The sequence below is a fragment of the Bos indicus x Bos taurus genome, chromosome 14 (assembly GCF_003369695.1).
Source record: "Bos indicus x Bos taurus breed Angus x Brahman F1 hybrid chromosome 14, Bos_hybrid_MaternalHap_v2.0, whole genome shotgun sequence".
Classification (NCBI taxonomy): domain Eukaryota; kingdom Metazoa; phylum Chordata; class Mammalia; order Artiodactyla; family Bovidae; genus Bos; species Bos indicus x Bos taurus.
The window spans coordinates 33,801,503-33,824,640 of record NC_040089.1 but is presented as its reverse complement, the minus strand read 5'-3'; the positions used below and the strand labels follow the sequence as shown (position 1 = coordinate 33,824,640).

Here is a 23,138-nt window from a genome sequence, read left to right as displayed (position 1 = left end):
GAATGTGCACAGACCTTTTAGGAACCAAGCAGGGCCCTCTGGGCACTACTTTGCAGTGGTTAGATCTTTAGATTCAGGCCTATATACACAGTCGGGCTTCCCAGGTGGCACTAGTGGGAAAGAACCCTCCTCCCAAAGTGGGAGATGTAAGAGACTCAGGTTTGATCCTTGGGTCAGGAAGGTCTCCTGGAGGAGGGCATGGCAACCTACTCCAGTATTCTTGCCTGGAGGATCCCATGGTTAGAGGAGCCTGGAGGGCTGCAGTCCATAGGATTGCAAAGAGTCGAACATGAGTGAAATGAGTTAGCACGCACACACACACACACACACACCTGCACAGATACACACTGGGCTTTGCAGGTGGTGCTAGTGGTAAAGGATTTCCTGCCAATGCAGGAGACACAAAGAGGACATGACTGAGTACACACAAACATACACACAGTAGCTCAAAAGCTAACAGAGGTTTATGTGTTTAAGAGAACAGAGTAGCTCAATATCAAGCAAAGGTTTATATATAAAAGAACACATACAGGCTTATGTTAGACCATTATGAGTTGTAAGTTTAAATTCAGTCCTATAGATTAAATAGCATATGGAAATTTGCCCAGTTATATAATTCCAATATGTTAGTGCAAATGTTAAATTCATTAATAGTAGGCAGATAATGATAATGATGTAGCTTCTCTGGTGGCTCTAAGGTAAGGGACCCACCTGCAATGAAGGAGATGCAGCAGGAGCCTGGGGTTTGATTCCTAGATTGGGAAGATCTCCAGGAGGATATGGCAACCCACTTTAGTATTCTTGCCTGGAGAATCCCCATGGACAGAGGCGCCTGGTCGGCTACAGTCCATGGAGTCGCAAAGACACAACTTAGCGACTAAACAACAACAACAGCAATAATGATGTAATTGTGTCAATTGCTGACACTTATTGGGTGTACACTATGGATCAGACACTGTTTCAAGCACTTTCTATGGTAATCCTAACAACCTACCAAGAAGAAACTATTCTTACCCACATTTTCCAGACAAGGAAAATCCAAGGTTCTGAATATTCAGAAACTTGCCAAAGAGCAGATAGCTTGTAGGTGGCAGAACTGAGATTTGAACTTGGATCTTCATGGCCCACGCTCTTACCTGAAATTGTCTCTGATACTTGGAATCGCATAGGCCTCCACCCTCTCGCACCTGTGCCTTGGGCTGGGCCCCTGGCTTGGTCCAGGCTTTCCCATCATTCCCCGCTGCTCTGTCCTCCCTCTACCCATCCACTGATACCTTTCCCCCACCCCGTAGCCCCGCCCTCCCTGCATCTTGACCCCTAGGGGAGGAGCAGAAACTCGAGGGTGACAGAACTGTCTGGCAGTGGCTAGAGGAGGGGCTGGATCAGAAGCAGAGGCTCAGAGGTGGGAGGCATAAGGAAGGGCGCTTGGGTCTGTGGACACAGGGAAGGTCAGGAAAGCACCAGCTAGTGAGGAGAATTTGAGCTCAAGGCTAGTGGCAGGAGGGCCACTTCTTCCTGGAGAGTCCATCTTCTATACTCATTTCCCTCTCCCCTTTCAAAGGCAGTGGTGAAGTTGGGGAGGCTTAGGTGGCAGCAAGGTGGTGGTTGTAGAGGCTGACTCTCAGCCCCTGGGTGCTTCATGCGTCCCACAGGCTTACCCCAAACTACTAAAACTGGGTTGCAGGGAGCCAGGGGCTTGGAGAAGGGTCCCTGAGAAGGCTCTCTTGTTCCCCCCATCCTCCACCCCACCCCTCACACAGCACGAAATTGTCCCTACTCATTCCATTTGCCTAAAATGCCAACACCAAAATATTTGGGTCTCTTACTCAAGCCGGAGTTCTGAGCATTGTTCACATTTGTCCGAATGCATGGTCAGAATCTTTCCATTTTGGTAGTTCAGTGAGATTTAGAGAATGGGGATGTTAGAAGGAAATTTTAATAGATCTTCACTGTGTTTGATGAGACCTCATACTGGCTAATGACAAAGTTTCTGTTTTAAAGAACTGATTACTAAAAAACACCCCCGAATACTAATTAGGATGCACAGGCAAACAAATTATACTGCTTTTACATTATGCAGCTCAGTTGGTAAAGAATCTGCCTGCAATGCAGGAGACTTGGATTCGATCCCTGGGTTGGGAAGATCTCCTGGAGAAGGGAAAGGCTACCCACTCCAGTATTCTGGCCTAGAGTATTCCATGGACTATATAAATGGTTGTCTGGGGAGGCCTTACAAATAGCTATGAAAAGAAGAGAAGTGAAATGCAAAGGAGAAAAGGAAAGATATAAGCATCTGAATGCAGAGTTCCAAAGAATAGCAAGAAGAGATAAGAAAGCCTTCCTCAGCGATCAGTGCAAAGAAATAGAGGAAAACAACAGAATGAGAAAGACTAGAGATCTCTTCAAGAAAATTAGAGATACCAAGGGAACATTTCATGCAAAGATGGGCTCAATAAAGGACAGAAATGGTATGGACCTAACAGAAGCAGAAGATATTAAGAAGAGGTGTCAAGAATACACAAAAGAACTGTACAAAAAAGATCTTCATGACCCAGATAATCACAATGGTGTGATCACTGACCTAGAGCCAGACATCCTGGAATGTGAAGTCAAGTGGGCCTTAGAAAGCATCACTACGAACAAAGCTAGTGGAGGTGATGGCATTCCAGTTGAGCTATTTCAAATCCTGAAGATGATGCTGTGAAAGTGCTGCACTCAATATGCCAGCAAATTTGGAAAACTCAGCAGTGGCCACAGGACTGGAAAAGGGCAGTTTTCATTCCAATCCCAAAGAAAGGCAATGCCAAAGAATGCTCAAACTACCACACAATTGCACTCATCTCACATGCTAGTAAAGTAATGCTCAAAATTCTCCAAGCCAGGCTTCAGCAATACATGAACCGTGAACTTCCAGATGTTCAAGCTGGTTTTATTTATTTATTTATTTTTTAAAAGGCTTAAAATGTATTTTAATAAGTTCATGTTGCATTATTCATTTCTCAGAAAAACTTCAAAGGTATTAGGGACAAATCAAACATGGGACACCAATAAAAAATGCACAGCATAACTACCTAAGACAGGCAAAGCTAAGAGCTACCATCTGACACTCAGCATACAGCAACCCTGTTCTCAAGATTGTACTAGGCCTATCAAGAAAGCTGTGAATGGCAACATCACAGACACAAAAGGGCCATTTCTGGGTTGTCCTTACCCAAGAAAAAGATGGAGGCAAGTTTAACACAAGATTTTTTAAAGATACACTAAATGAAAATCTCTAAGAGAAAATGTCTTCCTTGGGACATGAAAGGGTAATATATGGGACATAACAGAACTGTATGTATGTTGTCTGTGACCTCTGTGGACATGTGCCTGAATTCCCACCTGGGAGTGATTGGAACAGTGGGGCCAAGGTCATTGGGGGATGTTTGGTTTTTGTGGTATATGTGGCAGGATCTCTGGGGTGAGACAGTGCACTAAGTCGTGTCTGACTCTTGCGACCCCATGGACTGTAGCCTGCTAGGCTCCTCTGTCTATGGGATTCTCCAGGCAAGAATACTGGAGTGGGTTGCCATTTCCTTCTCCATCAAGCTGGTTTTAAAAAAGGCAGAGGAACCAGAGAACAAACTGCCAACATCCGCTGGATCATGGAAAAAGGAAGAGAGTTCCAGAAAAACATCTATTTTCTGCTTTATTGACTATGCCAAAGCCTTTGACTGTGGGGATCACAATGAACTGTGGAAAATTCTGAAAGAGGTGGGAATACCAGACTACCTGACCTGCCTCTTGAGAAACCTAGGTCAGGAAGCAACAGTTAGAACTGGACATGGAACAACAGACTGGTTCCAAATAGGAAAAGGAGTACATCAAGGCTATGTATCGTCACTCTGCTTCTTTAACTTATATGCAGAGTACATCATGAGAAAAGCTGGGCTGGAGGAAGCACAAGCCGGAATCAACATTGCCGGGAGAAATATCAATAACCTTAGATATGCAGATGATACCACTCTTACGGCAAAAAGTGAAGAGGAACTAAAAAGCCTCTTGATGAAAGTGAAAGTGGAGAGTGAAAAAGTTGGCTTAAAGCTCAACATTCAGAAAATGAAGATCATAGCATCTGGTCCCATCACTTCCTGGGAAATAGATGGGGAAACAGTGGAAACAGTGCCAGACTTTATTTTTCTGGGCTCCAAAATCACTACAGATGGTGACTGCAGCCATGAAATTAAAAGACGCTTACTCCTTGGAAGGAAAGTTATGACCAACCTAGATAGCATATTCAAAAGCAGAGATATTACTTTGCCAACAAAGGTCCTTCTAGTCAAGGCTATGGTTTTTCCAGTGGTCATGTATAGATGTGAGAGTTGGACTGTGAAGAAAGCTGAGCACCGAAGAACTGATGCTTTTGAGCTGTGGTGTTGAAGAAGACTCTTGAGAGTCCCTTGGACTACAAGGAGATCCAACCACTCCATTCTAAAGGAGATCAGTCCTGGATGTTCATTGGAAGGACTGATGCTAAAGCTGACACTCCAGTACTTTGGCCACCTCATGCGAAGAGTTGACTCATTGGAAAAGACTCTGATGCTGGGAGGGACTGGGGGCAGGAGGAGAAGGGGACGACAGAGGATGAGACGGCTGGATGACATCACCAACTCGATGGACATGAGTTTGAGTGATCTCCAGGAGTTGGTGATGGACAGGGAGGCCTGGTGTGCTGCAGTTCATGTGGTCGCAAAGAGTCGGACATGACTGAGCGACTGAACTGAACTGATAGTCAGTCCATGGGGTCACAAAGAGTCAGACACGACTGAGTGACTTGCACTTTAAATTATGACTCAGCTGTTAGTGTGGGGATTTGTTTTGTTGCCATCCTGGGGTCTAGCACGGTATCTATAAATTAAACATTGCTCAACTAAAATAGTAATTCTATTAGTGGACAGATGCACTCTAAAGGTAAAGCTTTTTATTCATGTAGATGTAATTTTTACTGTTCTTTAATAAGGAGGAAAGTTTGGTAAGTAACTCATCGCTCTAGTCAGGTTGCTTACAAGATTCCAGGTACCACTGGTTCTGAGCAGCAGCTGTGGTGCTGTGGAGGCTGGGCTGGGAGGCAGAAACCTCGGTTTCCATCTGTCCCTTCTTCCCCTGTGTGTGCACTGCTGGGCCAGTCACTTCCCCATCTGTGAAACAGCCATTACTAGTTTTATAAAGTCACAACTGTGGTGAGGATTGTCAGATGAACACAGTTTTTGTTTTCCTGCCAACTCATGCGAAGCTCAGACTTTAGATGAATCTATTAATACCCACCCCACCCGCCTTTCACAAAGGCTGTTGACCATACAGAAGCAAGCCATCAAAGCATGAACATCGATGCACCTGCAGACTTCTGAAATCTTGTGTCACCTGGACCCACAGTATTCTCCACTTGCAAAGCCAAGTACATATTCTTATTTAGCGCGCTCTTTCCCACAGTGGTTATTCCAACCTTTGGCTATATTTAAAGTTCTCCATAGCTCTTCCCAAACCAAAGGTATTATCTATATCTATATCTCTCTATATATGTATGTATATGTATAGATAAAGAGTCTATATAGCTGATTCATTGAAAAAGACCCTGATGATGCTGGGAAAGATTGAAGGCAGGAGGAGAAGGGGACAACAGAGGATGAGATGGTTGGATGGCATCACCGATTCAATGGACATGAGTTTGAGCAAACTCCTGGAGATGGTGAAGGACAGGGAAGCCTGGCGTGCTGCAGTCCATGGGATCGCAGAGATCAGGCACGACTGAGGAACTGAACAACAACATCCTAAAGAATCTGCACATGTTATCAATTCTTTTTATTAAAATTTTTTTGAGTATTTATTTATTTGGCCGCACCAGGTCTTAGTTGCCACATTTGGGATCTAGTTCCCTGACCAGGGATTGAACCTGGGCCCCCTGCATTGGGAGTGCAGGGTCTTAGCCACCAGGAAAGTCCGCATTATCAATTCTTGAGGGGGAAAATAACATCCAAAAAAAGATGGAGTGAACTATGCCAGAATATAAGCTGTGGGGTTTCGGTCCTTTATATTTCTGCATGTTGTTTTATTACAACATGTGTTGTATGATGTTTCCAAATAACAACAGCACCAGAAAAACTGCTTTTGAGGAGCTACCACCCACCCACTGATGTATCACCCACCCTCCCCCCTCCCGAATCTGATTCCCAGCTTAGTTGCAGGGGTGTCTCTCTCCCCAGGGCTAATCTGATCATTTGTGCTTTTAATTCTGTATTCTCCTTCTCATAGACCTTGCCTTGGCATTAGATAACCTTTTCCCTCCCTGTTCAATCTGCCATTCCTTTTTAATCTCTTTGTGAGCGTATAACTATGCTTAAGTCCCCTGCATGTGTAACAAACAAGCGAAATTCCCCAAGCCCCAGCTCTGCCTTGTTGCTCAGTTACTCTTTGTGACCCGTGGACTAGCAGCACACCAGGCTTCCCTGTCCTTCGCCATCTCCCAAAGTTTGCTCAGACTCGGGTCCATTGAGTCGGTGATGCCATCCGACCATCTCATCCTCTGTCGTCCCCTTCTCCTCCTGCCCTCAATCTTTCTCAGCATCAGTGTCTTTTCCAATGAGTTGGCTGTTTGCATCAGGTGACCAAAGTATTGGAGCTTCAGCTTCAGCATCAGTCCTTGCAATGAATATTCAGGGCCTCACTCTAACTCTAAACCCATGCCCCCTTTCCCTTTAGAGTCTGAATTCTACAAAGTGTTTGAATTCCAGTCTCTAAATCCTCACGACTGAAGATTTAACCCATTGCAGCCTGGCTTCGGCCTTCACAGCGCCCTTAAAATAGCTCTTAACGAGCTCTCCTATTAAGGTTCGTCTTCCTCTGCTCTTTCAACTTTATTCAGTCCGTAGAACAGAGGAAGGTGCTCTTTTTGGAACATCACATAAATGCCATGGATTCTGCCACCAGTTCTGAATGCCCCGGGCCGGCTTTTCCTGGGCTCTCAGCACAGGGACCGCTATGTGAGGCATTTCTCCCTGCTCGTCCCCGGGCCCATCACACTTGGCATGTCTACCATGGGGCTTTTGATCTGTGCTTCTCCATGCCTTTTCTCCTTGTATTCTGGATCCTTGCCACCTTCTGTGTGTCCCTGTTCCCTCTGCAGCTCATAATTGTCAGTGTGGGTCCTGACCGTGGCTAACACGGACCTTAGCAGTTTGCTCCTGACCAAGTGTCTGATGTTGACTGCATCTTTCCAACAGCAGTGATCTTTGTTGCACACACCTCCCATCCTCTCTAACCCTGGCTCAGATTTCCTCGGTGGCTTCCTGTTGCCTAGAGATACACCCTGAGCTCCTCTCCATGATCCTTCGTGGTCTCGCTTGGCCTTACCCATGTGGGCTTGGTCTCTTGCCCACGCCCTGCCTTACCCCAGTAGCTTGCATTCCACAGTCCCATAGCTTGAAATCTGAATCCTCAATTCTGCTATCTTATGCCTCTTAGCATATTCTCTCTGTGCTGGCACATTGGGCAGATTCTGTCTCATCCGCTGGGTGTCAGCTCAAATACTGCCACTTCTGTGAAGTCCTCCCTGATTTCTCCCAGGGAAGACTCAGGTGCTTCTTCCCCTGTTTTCTCCCTGCCCTTGGTATAATTGTCTTGTGTCTGCTTGCCCTCAGTTGCTTCAGTCGTGTCCAATTCTTTGCAGTCCTGTGGACTGTAGCCTGCCAGACTCTCTGTCCATAGAATTCTCCAGGCAAGAATACCAGAGTGGGTTGCCAGGCTATCATACTTTAATTTGCTTTGTTTGTTTCTTTTTTAGATTGTAAGTTTCCTGGGGCAAACAATATAACTAATTTTGGACACAGAAGTGCATTAATCAAACCTTAAATAATTTTATGTTGAGTCTAAAATATGATACAGGGAGTTCCCTGGCAGTCCAGTGATTAAGGTTTTGCCCTCCCACTGCAGAGAGCATGAGTTCAGTCCCTGGTCTGGGAAGTAAGTTCCTGCATGCTGCCTGGCACGGCCAAAACTAAATATGAATCAAATGAGCTTATGTACAAAACAGAAATAGACTCACAGACACAGCAAACAGATTTATGGCTACCAAAGGGTAAAGAGTCAGAGAGAGATAGATTAGGAGGTTGGGTTTAACATATATACACTAGTATATATAAAGTAGATAAACAACAAAGTCCTACTCTATAGCATAGGGGGAACCATATTAAAAATCCTGTAATAAACCATGATGGAAAAGAATATGAAAAAGAATCTATATATCTATATCTCTCCATGAACTGTAGCCTACCAGGTTCCTCCTTCCAAGGGATTTTTCAGGCAAGAATACTGGGGTGGGTTGGCATTCCTTTTCCATCTCTATATGCACATATAACTGAATTACATTGCTCTAGCCTTGAAATTATCATGTTGTGAATTGACTATCCTTCAAAAAAATCCTTAGAGATAATGAATAATCATAAAGTGAACCCTTGTGCCATGACTACTCAGGTCATGGGAAGGAGCATCTTCAGTTCTCCAGGAGCTCCTGTATCCATTCTGGATCCCATCCATCCCCTTACCGTCTTGGCTTTTATGGCAGTGTTTACTTCCTGGCTTTTCTTCATAGTTGTGCTTCTTATATATTCATTTCTAAACCAACATTTAGTTTTACCTGTTTTTGAGCTTTTTATACAAATACAGGTAGGCTGTGTTTTTTGTTGTGTTTTACTCCCTTCATTGCAATGGTATGTAATTACCTGTCTTAATTTTTATCGTTGTAAAGCAGCATTTCAGTACATGAATTTACTCCCTGCAATGTATTTATTAATGGATGTTTGGCTTGTTTCCAGTTTGGAGCTACTATGGTGCTTAGATATCTTGTAAACTTCTTTTGGTCCCTGTGTGCATGAGTTTCTTCAGGGTATAGATCTAGGAATGGACTTGCCTGTCACAGGGTGTGTGTATCTTCAACTCTACCAGATAATGTCAAACTGTCTTGCAAAGTATCTGTCACAATTTATATCCCACCAGCCATGCAGAGCATACCCATTGCTCTGTATCTTATCCCTATATATGGTATTGTCAGACTTTTCAATTTTCACCAATATGGTTAACGTGGCATATTCTTTCATTGTGGCTTTAATTTGTATTTCCCTCTGAGAAAGAGGATGAGCATCTTTATATCTTAATGGGTCAGCAGAATTTCCTTCTTAGTGAAGAGCCATTTAAGTTTTGCTCATTTGCTTGTCTTTCTTTTTATGTCTTTGTTAAATTTTGCACATTCTAGATATGAATTCTTTGTTGAAAGTAAACTGTACTATAAAATCACAAACATTGAAAATTTATTGATTACAGTATTTAAAAAAATTCTTTGCCTTAGCACTAATAAGTAAGTAGAAACAGAATACTTGGAAAACAAAATTGTGTACATTACTTCAAATTAATTCTGTCCTTCCCTTCTTCTCTCCAGGCGTCATAATTGTCCCTAGTGCTGGTGTTGGCATTGTCCTGGGAGGCTACATTATAAAAAAATTGAAGCTTGGTGCAAGAGAATCTGCGAAACTAGCAATGATCTGCAGTGGTGTGTCTTTACTGTGCTTTTCAACCCTGTTTATTGTTGGATGTGAAAGTATCAATCTAGGGGGCATAAACATCCCCTACACGACAGGGTAAGTGTCTTGGAAGAACCGTCTCCTCTCATCCTGGTTGTGATTCAATTGCAAAACCCAGCGCTGTTTGGATCCCTGGGTCCACCTTGTGCCCATCCTTTGGGTAGGGTTCACTGTGTCTCTGTCTCTGGCCTGGTGGTGCTGCACCCCCGATGGGCAGAGACCACAGTCTCTCAGTTATGTGTGTCTGTTTGGACCCTGGGCATATCTCCCATTGCATTTGGATCACAGTCCATGAGGAAGAAAGGCTTGTTGGCTTAATGAAAACTGTTCTTCTTCTTTAATGTAAAGATTTGAATAGGTAATACATTCACATAATTTCAAAACAAAGTTCAATGAAAATACAATGTACCTCAAGTCCTCCATCCCACTTCTCCCCAAAGACAAACCAGGGAACCACTTTAATTCATTTCTTGTGTATCATTTCAAGGATATTCCTTATACAAGAAACTGTGAATGTGTCTTGTCAGTGTTCCCTGATTTATATCCAAAAAGTAGCATCCTATACATACTTTTCTGGGCTTATTTTTTTTTTTAATGTAACAATATATGTTGGAGATCTTTCTCTGCCAATAATCATGTTGATGATGTTCAATGCATAGCTAAGCCTTATATTAACACTATTGCATGTCAAGCATTCTTCTAAATGCTTTATATATATTAACTCATCTATCCTCACCAGCGGCACTAATTAGGTAGATACTATTATCATCCTGATTTTACAGATGGCAAAACCAAGGTATGACTTACACATCTGTTCAGGCTGCTGTAAGTGAACACCATAGATTAGGTGACTTGGAAACAAGAAGAACTTATTTCTCACAGTTCCAGAGCTGGGAAGTCCAAGATCAAGGTGCTAGTAGATTCAGTGTCTTGTGAGGGTCTGCTTCTTGAATGATAAATGGCTGTCTTTCGCTGTGTCCTCACATGGTGGAGGGGGTGAGGCTTCTCCCTAGGGTCCTTTTTATAAGGGCACTAATTCCACTTGTAAGAGCCCCACCCTCATGACTGAATCACCTCCCAAAGACCTCAACTCCAAATACCATCATCTTGGAGCATTAGTTTTCAACACATGTGTTTTTCAGGGACCCAGACATTTGGTCTATTGACTTAATGATCACAGGCAAGGATTACACAAGAAACATGTATAAAGCTCTCAGGTCTTCTGGCACAGAATAAGTGCTCTGAGATAAGTTAGCTATTGTTATTAGTCATCACTAATACATCAAGCAGAGACATTACTTTGCCAACAAAGGTCCGTCTAGTCAAGGCTATGGTTTTTCCAGTGGTCATGTATAGATGTGAGAATTGGACTGTGAAGAAAGCTGAGCGCCGAAGAATTGATGCTTTTGAACTGTGGTGTTAGAGAAGACTCTGGAGAGTTCCTTGGACTGCAAGGAGATCCAACCAGTCCATTCTGAAGGACATCAGCCCTGGGTGTCCTTTAGAAGGAATGATGCTAAAGCTGAAACTCCAGTACTTTGGCCACCTCATGCGAAGAGTTGACTCATTGGAAAGACTCTGATGCTGGGAGGGATTGGGGGCAGGAGGAGAAGGGGACGACAGGATGAGATGGCTGGATGGCATCACTGACTCGATGGACGTGAGTTTGAGTGAACTCCAGGAGTTGGTGATGGACAGGGAAGCCTGGCGTGCTGCAGTTCATGGGGTTGCAAAGAGTCGGACATGACTGAGTGACTGAACTGAACTGAACTATACATTAAGAATAATTTCCATCAAATTATTTTTACTACAATTGGCAAACATAAATAGAATTTTAAAAATTAGTAAGAAAAACGCATCAGTCTCCTGATTAACCCTGCTTCCCAGGGATGATAATTTAAAATTCTTTTTAGCTATCTCTTCTGGTATTTACCTCTGTATTTTTAAAGCATACTGTATAAATTAACCAAATTGAGACATTATTTTTGACTTCCTGTCTTGGTAAGTGAGAAGTTTAGCAGTTTCTTCCCAAGTTGCTCTCAAATTCTTTTTTGATATTTTCATGGTATGATTATGACAGTATTGTTAGCAGCTGAGATTCAAGCACTGTATCATGATTAGATTTCCTCTTTTGTACAGCAGTGATTTTCCTGGAATTAAATCATCACTTTATTTTCATTTCCTTTGTTTTCTTTGAATTTGAATCTAGCTTCCCATATCCTCTGAAGACTCAAGAAATCTCAGTATTACTTTTTGCCCATCTGATGAACTCAGGAATACATCCCCCCACCCCTTGGAGTCATCTGTATGGGATTTCTCTGGGACTGCTGCCCCACTATCTCCTGGAATCCTAGATGCTTCTCTCTGTCCTGATCCTTGGTTTTCTGGGATCTGTGAAGGTCTCTCTTTTGTCTTACTCCCTCATTTTATTAGAGCTCATCTTCCAGTGGCTATAGGAAGCCTGTAAAGGTGGTTACTTTTTTTGAGATTTTTTTCATGAAATAGCCTTTTAAAAAAAAATTACATTTTATTACCAAATTGGCTAGGTAAAGAATTTTGGATTGGATAAATCACTTTCACTAAAAAATTTAAAGTTTTCGTTCCATTGTTGTCTAATCCTGTTGTGGGAATTCTGGCCTTCCTTTTTCCCAGTCCTTTGTATGTGTCTTACTTTTCCTTCCTGGAAGTTTCTGTTTATTTCCAGTATTCCCAAATTTCACCATGATACACTATGGGGTGAGTCTTTTTTTTTCCTCTAAGCACTTGATGAACTTTAAATGTCTGGAGATTATGTTTTTCATTTCCATTTTAAACTTTAAAAAAAAATTCAGTGTTGATATTTTCTCCCCCACATTTTTTTTCCTCTATTTTTTTTTTTTTTTGCTCCTTCACTGATTCTCTCATTTTCTTAGTCTTTACAATCTATTTTATATCTAATTTTGGTCCTATTTTTGGGGAAAGATATCTTTGACTTTCTTTTCCCAGCCTTCTGCTGAATTCTTTTTTAAAGCTATTGTGGTTTTTGGTTTCTACAGTTCTCTCTTGATTTGTGATTATTCCCTGCTCCTAGTCTTCTTGCTTCATGGATGGGGTAGCTTCTCCTATTTCTGCAATATTATTTAGAGTTTCTTTTCCTTCCTGAATTGTCTGTATCCTCTGAGTACCTGCTTTCTATTTTGCTGTCTCCCTTCTATTGAAAGTTTCCCTCAAATTTCAAGTCAGCCTGAGCTTCCTCTCAGTATTAAAAAGTGTGAATTTAAAAAGCTGAGAATTAGGGCTCTGTGTCTGAAGGTAGAGCTTGTCATTTGGTGGATCTCACCATACGGTACCTGCAGGGAGACAGCTGGCATTTTCACTGTGGTGTTCGCTGTCAGAACCTAAAGTCTTACTTCTGAGGTGCTTCAACTCCTCAAGAGAAGGATTCCCCTATCTCTTGGCTGGGGCTGTGTTGTGGTGGGTTCAGGGTTGTAAACCCAGCTGCTGGGCATTCTAGAGCTGGGGGTGAGGTGGTGACTGGAAGAGGCCCAGGACCTACTGTTCATTTTGTAAATGAATTTTTTTGAATTCCTCTATCATGATCAAAGCATCTCACCAAAAGGCTCCTTCATGTGGTGCTCTTAAGTACAGAGATTGGTTCATTTCCCCCAGAAAATAGAGGGATGGAGGAAGAAGTAGTCATCTACTAAGTAGGTTAGGAAAGGGAACCTGCTTAAAACTGTATCATATTTGGACCATGAATTTCTTGTGTTGTTTGTCTTTGAGTTCCAAAGGCCTGTTCTTTCTCCTACTAAGGACCTTCATCTTGCCTGTGTATATAAGTTCTCAATTATACTTTCTGGTTTATTAAATCCTTCTTTTTCCAGAAACTCTCCATAATCTTGTTTCAGTTGGACTGAATGCTCTTTTGCATAACTTATTTCCATGAACTTCCTTTCACAGATCTCAGTTGTACCCACTGGTGGTTGTCTATGTAGTTATTTCTTTGTTAACTCTTCTTTCTGCCAGAAAAAAGTCCTTGGGTAACTTCCTAGGGAAGGGTTCATGGTAAGAAAAGCTTTCTCAATCCGTAAGTTTATTAAAATGTCTTTATTATTCTTTCACATTTAAATGGTAGTTAGAGTGGGTATAGAATTACAGGTTAAATATTTTTTTTCTGAGAACTCTGAAACCATTGTTTGGTCATCTAACATTTTTATTTGCTTATTTTTGAGTTGCACTGGGTCTTTTTTGCTGCAAGTGGGCTTTCTCTAGTTGCGGTGAGCAGGGACTACTCTTCGTTGAGGCACACAGGCTTCTCATTGTGGTGGCTTCTCTTGTTGCAGAGCACAGGCTCTAGGGCGCATGGACTCAGTACTTGCTGCTCATGGGCTTTAATTGCCCTTGGCATGTGGGATCTTCCCAGACCAAGGATTGAACCCATGTCCCCTGCCTTGGCAGGTGGATTCTTATCCACTGTACCACCAGGGACAGGAAGCCTATTATCTGTCATTTAATGCTGCAGGGATACTTAACACATTTAATTTCAATTCAAGTTCTCATCTCTCTGTGACCAGCTTTTGTTTGGAAGTTTTGAGGATATTTTTCATTCAAGGTGCTTTGAAATTTCATAAGGAATGCTCTACCCTGTAGTTCTGTCTTGAGAATGTCACATTCTCAGAGAGACTTTCCCTCTCTGTCCAATCTAAGGAGCTCACTCCCCCCTCATCCTTTATCATATCGCCTCTCTTCAGTTTCCTCATAGCACTCGCCACTGTCTGAAATTCTCTTGTTTACTTGCTTTACTGTTGTCTTTTTTTCTCTAAAATATTAGCTCCTTGAGAACAGTTACTATAGTTGCCTACATAACATTTGCAGCCTCATTCTACAACAGGGCTTCCCTGGCAGCTCAGCTGGTAAAGAATCTGCCTACAATGCTAGAGTCCTAGGTTCAATCCATGGGTTGGGAAGATCCCCTTGAGAAGGGAATGGCTACCCACTCCAGCATTCTGGCCTGGAGAATTTCATGGATGTATAGTCCGTGGGGTCGCAAAGAGTTGGATGTGACTGAACGACTTGCACTAAAAAAAAAGCATCTGCAGCAGTGTTTGTTGTATGAGTGAGTGGATGGATGCATGGATGCATGGATGTCTTGGCCTAGGGCTTTGTTCATTCACTGTATTAGATAATCTTGGAACTCTTCTAATCTAACACGTATGTCTTTTTAATTTTTTTTACCTCAGGTAGATTTTCATCAGTATCTTTAACTCATTCTCTGCTCTTCATTTTCCCCATGTTTTCCAGGGTATCTATTATTCAGATGTTGGAACTTATAGACTGGTTGCCTGTATGTTTAATTTGTTCTCTCATATTTCATATGCTGTTTTCTATGATATTTCTCCAAACCTGATTTTTATTTTTTATGTTAACTTAACATTTTGAGAATATTTTTTCTCATTGTATTGTGAGTGTTCCCTTTTCATAACATCCTGATATTATTTTAACAAGAGTAATATCTTCTCAGATCTCTGTGCATATAATTCAAAATTTTTAACTTTGTTTCTTTTTCTTATATTTTATCATTTAATTTTAAATATCAATTTTTCTGTTTGTTTACTCTAGGTTTTACAGGTTGACAAGACTCATCTAGCATCATTCAGGTTATATGTCCCCTTCTCTTCCTCACCTCCTTTCATGCAAGAATGAGGGAATTTTATTCTGGGTTGTCTATATCTAAGGTAGAAGCTTAGCTCTTAACATTTTTTCCTATTTCTTTTGAAGAAGAGCTTTTCGATGAATTTCAGAGCTCTGAAGGCATGTGGGTATGAGAATGGAAAGGCCCACTGATTCAGTTTCTTTCCCTCGGATCTCCACTGGGTCCCATTGTTTTGAGCTTTGTGGTCACTTTTGGCTGCTGTTGGATTTGGGTTCAGAGCTTTGTAGAGATTCCATGGGGCAGGCTGGCTTCTCTCCAAGGTGGTATCTGCTCATTTCACATGCCCCTTTGCTTATCCACTTGATATTTTCACAGAGTCTGGTGTCACTCTTTCCATTTCTCTTTGCAAGCTCCATCCTTTTTCATCATACTTACTTTTAAGTGCTTTCTCGGAAGAGATAGAAGGCAGATTCCGTGTCTTATCTGCTTTTAAATTGCAAGTCCCCTCAAGACTTCTAAAGCTTTTGCTTAAACCCACATTAGTCTTTCCAATCCTGAATTAACTGATTCTGGACTCCCCAGCACTACTGGGAAAAAAATTATATAATTGTGCTGATTGGCTCCATTACAAATTGATGAGTTCCATTCTTAGCAGGCCCTCATCTTTGCTGAGCAATCCATTTACTTGGCCCTAGTCAGCTTCCTCTCCTATATGTTCCATATTGGTGGTTCCATTTTTAAAAATTTCTTTCTTCAATTTTTTTACCTTAACCTTACCTTCTTTTTCTTGTCAGACAACCCAGTGTGCCTTATTAGTGAGAAAACTGAGATCCCAAGGAAGAATTCCTTGAATTTGTCTCCCCTCTCGTTCCTTGGTCAAAGGTAGTCTTATTTTCAAAGGCAAGTACTTGTGCCATCATTTCCTAGCTGTGTGACATTGTAAAAAATAATCTAATATTGTTGACTCTTGGTTTCCTCATATATAAAATGGAATTAATGTCATTCATACCTGGTTGTAAGCATAAAGTAAAATACATGTGATTGAAAGAATTAAAATACTGCAGAAGTGTAACAAATGAAAAGTCAATGTTTCCTTCCTCCATCCTCAACCTCCAGTTTTGAATCATTTAAATATTATAAACAAATGTTTGTAGCTTTGATTTTGAGGGTTATGTACAGGAAGATATTTCCCAGAATCCACCACTTAGTATATGTTGAAAAAAAGTTAGTTTCTTGGCTTTACTCCCTTCCTTTCTAGATTATGCAAAGCAACTTTTTTTTTTTTTTCCTTTTTGAAAGATTAATGAATGTCTGGCACCTACCTTTGTGCTGGGACAGTACTTAAATAGTGATGCTGAAATTAGTAAGATGTAAATAAACATTGTAATTATCTAAATCCATGACTTATGGTATACTTCTTTTCATTTAATCTTATTCAACAAAGAGAAACTTGATTAGAGTGCCAGGGGTTGCTGCAAGGGTCCATTCATTCTAGTATTTGCAGCCTGACTTCATCAAAATTTATTAAATTGGTGAAAGAAAACCCCAGTTTCCTTGGAGAATTCCTCTGGTTCCCCAAATACTTCTAGGAAGAGAATTAAAGTTGAATGGGTGGTACAGCTGCACAGGTTTGACACTTTCAGAGACTTTGTGTGAAGAATCATGGGGCCCTTTCTCCATACAGGGAATGGGCTACATTTCAACCTCTCCTTGCTCCTTGGCTGGGTGCTTTTGTGCAGTGCACATGTTCATCAGGACATGGTTGGCCTGCCTAGTAAAAACAGCTGTGCTTGATTTTGAGCTTGCATGTGGGATTTTTCTCCTTTAAAGCTGATAAAGAGAGAGATGAAGGGAGTGGCAGTGAAGAGAGGAGCCCTTGTTAGACACCTGTTGGGCTCAGGTATGGTGATTGGCAGTTGTACATATCTTTTATATACACTGCTTACAACATCACTTTGCTGTATATGTTATTAGCTGCGTTTCAGTTAAAGGCTTAGAGTGTCAATGATTTGCCCAAAGTCGTCAGTTAATAATGAGTGGAACAGAATGAAACCCAGATTATCTGTTTTAGAGTTTTTGTCCTTTCTGAGCAGTACGCTGAGGTGCTGTTTTACACTTTGTATTTCATGTAGGCACATATCTAAGTGCACACATCACCTCTTTACTCAGAAAACTGTAGAGAACGCATCCATTTCTGTCAGTATTGTGCGACTCCATGGCCTTGCCGCACCCTCACTGTGTGAGGATGGCAGATTAGTTAATCATCTCTGTGCTTGGTTTCCACGTCTGCAGAGTGAGGATATGGATAGTATTAACACTGTTGAATTGCTCTGAAGATTGAATAAGGTACTTGGCAAATTCCTTAACCTCTCTGTACCTCAATTTCCTCATAATTAAGGTGGGCTAATATTAGTAACGATCTCTTAGAATTATTGAGATGCTAAAATGGAATAAAACCTACAATAATGAGCAATTGTTAAATAATTCTTTGATGTTATTTTTCTCATTTTAAATATGAGGAGAAAGGGATTCAGAGGGATGAAATAACTTGCTTAAAGTCACACAACTAGAAAATGATACAGCTAGGATTTGGATTTTGAATGTGATATTTTTGCTTATTAAACTGTCCAGAAAGAAGAAAAGAAACATAAAGAAGGAAGCACAATATAAAAAGCCAATTCCGCTTACTAAGGTTTGTATGACAAGATCCAGGCTCACCAACATGGTGAATTTTCTGACATTAAAGTAGTGAGTGACTTTGAATTAGCATCGAGTACTCAAGAGATACCTAAGTTCCTGGGATGCAGCTGGGATGTTTTAGGAGGATGAACTTTTCCTGTTGAGCCTAAATGGAGTCACTGTTTCGTTTTTTTTTTTTTTTGTAGAATGAACCTAATGTGTTATTAGTGGTTCCCTTAGAAAATTCAGATTTGTTAGCCAAGATGTAGAGACAACCTCAATGGCCCATCAGTGGATGAATAAAATGTCATATAAATATTTATAATATATAAATGTCATATACATATAATGGAGAACGATTTGGCCTTATGGAGTTACTAATCAGTGGAAACCACATTTCAATAAAGCAAGATGAATAAGCTCTAATGTTGATGATGCCAAAAGGAGGCATGCCCACTTCACTAAATGGCCCTAGACAATCCCTCCCACCACACAAAACATCAGGTCTCCAATTTCCTTTATCTTCTGAATTTAGAGAGAAGTGTCTTTACAAGGGGATTCCCTAGTAGCTCAGTGGTAAAGAACCTGCCTGCCAAGTAGGAGCATGCGGGTTCACTCCCTGGGTCAGGAAGATCCCCTAGAGAAGGAAATGGCAACCCATTCCAGTATTCTTGCCTGGGATCCCATGGACAGAAGAGCCTGGCAGGCTACAGTCCATGGAGTCACAAAAGAGTCAGACACGACTGAGCACTCACTGATGCACACACATCTTTATGAGACAGGCAGACACTGGAAACTGTGCTAAACTTTGGTCCAAATACCTTCGGGTATTTGTTGGTCATTTAAACAGTAATATTAATCTTGTTATTCCATATAGATCCTATTAAAGATTTATTGACTTCCCTTCAAAATAAATCTTCATTTTTCTAAAAACAGTACTGACAAAAAATGTGAGTAAGCTCTAGACATCTGCTGTATAACTTTAGTCAACGATTCTGTATTGTACACTTAAAATTTTGTTAAGAGGGTAGATATCTCATGTTAAAAGTGTTCTAACCCCAAGAAGGCAAAATTGAAGGTAAAAAAAAAAAAAATTCAGATTTGAGAGTGTGATGATTTTTCATGAAAGATCCTAGTAGCTCTAGATAGTATCCTGGCCCACTTCTAACTCAAGTAATTACATCTGCTTCCCCAGCTCACACAATTTCCCTGCAGTTTTAATTAAAAAATGGGGTTTGCTTTCCCTCTGTGTCACTGAACTGTGTTTCACACAGGTGTGTCCTAGTCATTTTGTAGCCAAAAGAGTGAAAACTGTAGCTTAAGCAATACTTTGTGTGTGTGTGCTCAGTCACTCAGTCATGTTGGACTCTTTGCGACCCCATGAGCTATAGCCCACCAGGTTCCTCTGTCCATGGAATTCTCTAGGCAAGAATACTGGAGTGGGTTACCATTTCCTACTCCAAAGCAATACTTTATATAAACACATTGCATAATGTGAGTTACTTGCTCTTTACCTTCAAAAATGTATTCAAGTGAGGTTAAGTCTGATGTCCATGTACAAAATTTTTCAACAGTACTAAGTCTGATAAATCACTTAATAATTCTTGCTTTAGTATCTTTCATCTGTCAGTGTCATCTTTTTGAACTTAAACTAAAGTCTATTATATCATCTTCTGATTTTGAGACTTGAGTTACCGGGCCAGAATTTTTCTAGGGATGATTTCTTGAGTTATGACATGATGAAGAAGCATTTTCTATTTTCTGAGTTCAGTAGTGACTGTTGGATGGAGTGTGTCTACCTGTCCACAGGTCCAAAATCTCAGGGTTTGGGGTATTCTCCTGAAGTTACTTCTCTTAATATAGTTTCATTGTGCCGAGGTTAAGACTATAGATATTAAATACAGTCTGTTAATTCAGACCTTTGGTGAAAGGTATATTCATCATCTTTGTCACCACTCCTGAACTTGCCATCCTGCCACTATTTATTTTAAATATTATTATTTAATTGGAGAATAGTTGATTGACAGTGTTGTGCTAATCTCTGCTGTACAGCGAAGTGACTCACTTACACACCTATGCTGCTGCTACTGCTAAGTCGCTTTAGTCGTGTCCGACTCTGTGCGACCCCATAGACTGCAGCCCACCAGGCCCCGCCGTCCCTGGGATTCTCCAGGCAAGAACACTGGAGTGGGTTGCCATTTCCTCCTCCAGTGCATGAAAGTGAAAAGTGAAAGTGAAGTCGCTCAGTCGTGTCCAACTCTTATCGACCCCATGGACTGCAGCCTACCAGGCTCTTCCGTCCATGGGATTTTCCAGGCAAGAGTACTGGAGTTGGGTGCCATTGCCTTCTCCCTACACACCTATAAACGTTTTTAAAAGCATTCCTTTCCATTATGGTTTATCACCGGATATTGAATCAGCATAGAGAATAGACTTGTGGTAGCCAAGGGGGAGGTGGTGGGGGAGGGAAGGACAGGGAGTTAAGGATTAGCAGATGCAAACGATCTTGTACAGAATGGATAAATGACAAGGTCCCACTGTATAGCACAAAGGAGCATATTCAACATACTGCCATTATTTAGATAGTATTATTCTACTACCAGCCCTTGAGTGACTAGCATTTCTAGTCAGCGCATTCCTGATTTCTCTTAATTAAGCCATTCAGACAGTTTAATGCTCTAAAGTTTTTTTTTTTTCTATTGCTTTTTTTGGGGGTGCCATTCCAGATCTTTTATCTATTATAACTAATTTTAAAGGAAATTCCTCAAAAATAGAGAACAGTTTACTTAAAGGATCTTATATATGTCTGTGTATAGGTATATGTATTTCTGGTTATCTTGGCTACTTCTATTATTAGACTTACAGTTAATTTCTAGCTGCAAGTATACGATTTTATCTATTTTTGGCTCTACTTGGGAGGTACAAACCAAATTTGTTTTCATTTTAAGAGTATCAAGAGGGTAAAAAATAGAGCAGATTTTCTTTCCAGTGAGTTTTTAAATTTTGTGACTGAGATCTAAAGATATCATAGGAACTCTTTAAAACTATATAATATCTGTTTAAGCACACTAAACCTTGAACCTATGACTATTAATAAACTCAGGACTAAATTTGCCATTTATAACCTCATATTAACATAGTCAATAGAGAATGTTTATCACGTAATGTTAGCAGGAAAAACAGAATTTAGAAGACTCTGAAATAATGATAACAATATGTTATTAGCATTAATTTGTATGCCAACTGAAAAAACAGTGAAAGAAAGTAATATGCTAAGTACATAATGGTGGCTGTTTCTGGATTATAGCATAACTGTGTGAGTTTAATTTCGTCTTTCAGTCCTTTTGTATTTTCCAAAATTTCTGCAATGAATATGTATTACTTTAAAAATGAAGGCATTTCAAAACATTATACAGAGGATACATCATTTTATTAAAAATGATTCTGGATTTAAAGAGATGGTTTGTATAAGATGTAGTGTTTTATATGTAAATTTGTAGTTACACCTGGTTTGAATTTGTTAACTACGAAGCTAAAAGAAGCTTTAACAATAAAAAGAATGACTGGGTACAGAAATGGTAACTTTTATGACTATAGTTCTCGGGGAAGTATAAGCTATCCATGTGGATTATCTCATTTTCTTCTGTGTTGATTATGTCTCTTTTGCCTCTTGTAGGCAGGAGGGGCATTGACAGCCGTTGACTGTTAGGTTTGGCCCAAGGGTCAGGTGGTCCATTGGTAAAGAATGTGCCTGCCAACACAGGAGTCACAAGAGATGTGGGTTCTATCCTTGGGTTGGGAAGATCCCCTGGAGTAAGAAATGACAACCCACTCCAGTATTTGTGCCTGGAAAAATTCCATGAATAGAGGAGCTTGGTGGGCTACAGGCCATGGGGTTGCAAAGAGTCAGACAAGACTGAGCTCTTGTGTGCGTGCCCACACGTGTGCACACACACACACACACACACACACACACAGAGTTACTAAATGTTACGCAGGAAACTGGATCTGCATCCAGTTTTCCAACATTTCTCTGTAGGAGTATATAAGAAGATGACATCTTTTTTTTGAAAAGAAAATCATCACGAAGGCCTTTTGTACTCTTTGTGCTACTTTTATTCCTTCTGGCTTCTGCCCTGTCTGGATAAAGAAAGCACACCAACATCTCAGTGCCTGTTATATGCTAGGAACTTGCTGGACCCTGGACATCTATTTACTCATCTAATCTTCCCCAAGAACCCTGGCATTTGGATAGCCTGATCTCTATTACACAAATGAAATCTCTCTAGATTTGTTTGTGGTGCTTGAGAATTGTGGATATGGAGTTGAACCAACTCTTATATTTTGATCTTGCCACACAGCTTGTGAGATCTTAGTTCCCTGACCAGGGATTAAACCTGTCTTCAGCAGCGAAGGTACAGTGGTCCTAACACTGGACCGCCAGGGAGTTCCCTAAACCAGCTCCCTCTGACTCTAACGCTTAGGCACAGCGAGAACTAAGTGCCAGGAAAGCCACAGTAGAGGAAGAAGAAGGAGCAGAACACTCAAGCTAAAGTGTGGCCACTTACACAGAACTGTCGTTGTTCAGTCACTCAGGCTGTATGTTGTCATCCTGCTTGTTTGACTTATATGCAGGGTACATCATGTGAAATGCCGGGCTGGATGAAACACAAGCTGGAATCAAGATTGCCAGGAGAAATATCAGTAACTCAGATGACACCACCCTTATGGACTCATGGACTGCAGCACGCCAGGCTACCCTGTCCTTCACCATCGCCCGAAGCTTGCTTAAACTCACGTCCATTGAGTCAGTGATGCCATCCATCCATCTCATCTCTGTCATCCCCTTCTCTTCTGCCTTCAATCTTTCCCAGCATCAGGGTCTTTTCCAATGAGTCAGCTCTTCACATCAGGTGGCCAGCATACTGGAGCTTCAGCTTCATCATCAGTCCTTCCAATGAATAGTCAGGATTGATGTCCTTTAGGATTGACTGATTTGATCTCATTGCAGTCCAAGGGACTCTTAAGTGTTTTCTCCAACACCACAGTTCAAAAGCATCAATTCTTCGGTGCTCAGCCTTCTTAATGGTCGAACTCTCACATCCATTCATGACTACCGGAAAAACCGTAGCTTTGACTAGATGGCCTTTGTTGGCAAAGTGATGTCTCTGCTTTTTAATGTGCTGTTTAGCTTTATCATAGCTTTTCTTCCAAGGAGC

General features: G+C 41.1%; 1 protein-coding gene across 3 annotated transcripts in view; it reads left to right on the top strand.

Annotated features, from left to right (window-relative positions):
• Positions 1 to 23,138, top strand: part of SLCO5A1 (solute carrier organic anion transporter family member 5A1) — a 152,470-nt gene that overhangs the window by 109,612 nt on the left and 19,720 nt on the right. For all 3 annotated transcript variants that reach the window (XM_027561150.1, XM_027561147.1, XM_027561148.1), the window contains one exon: positions 9,467 to 9,665. In XM_027561150.1, the coding sequence (XP_027416951.1) occupies positions 9,467 to 9,665 (199 nt within the window). The remainder of the gene's footprint in view (positions 1 to 9,466; positions 9,666 to 23,138) is intronic.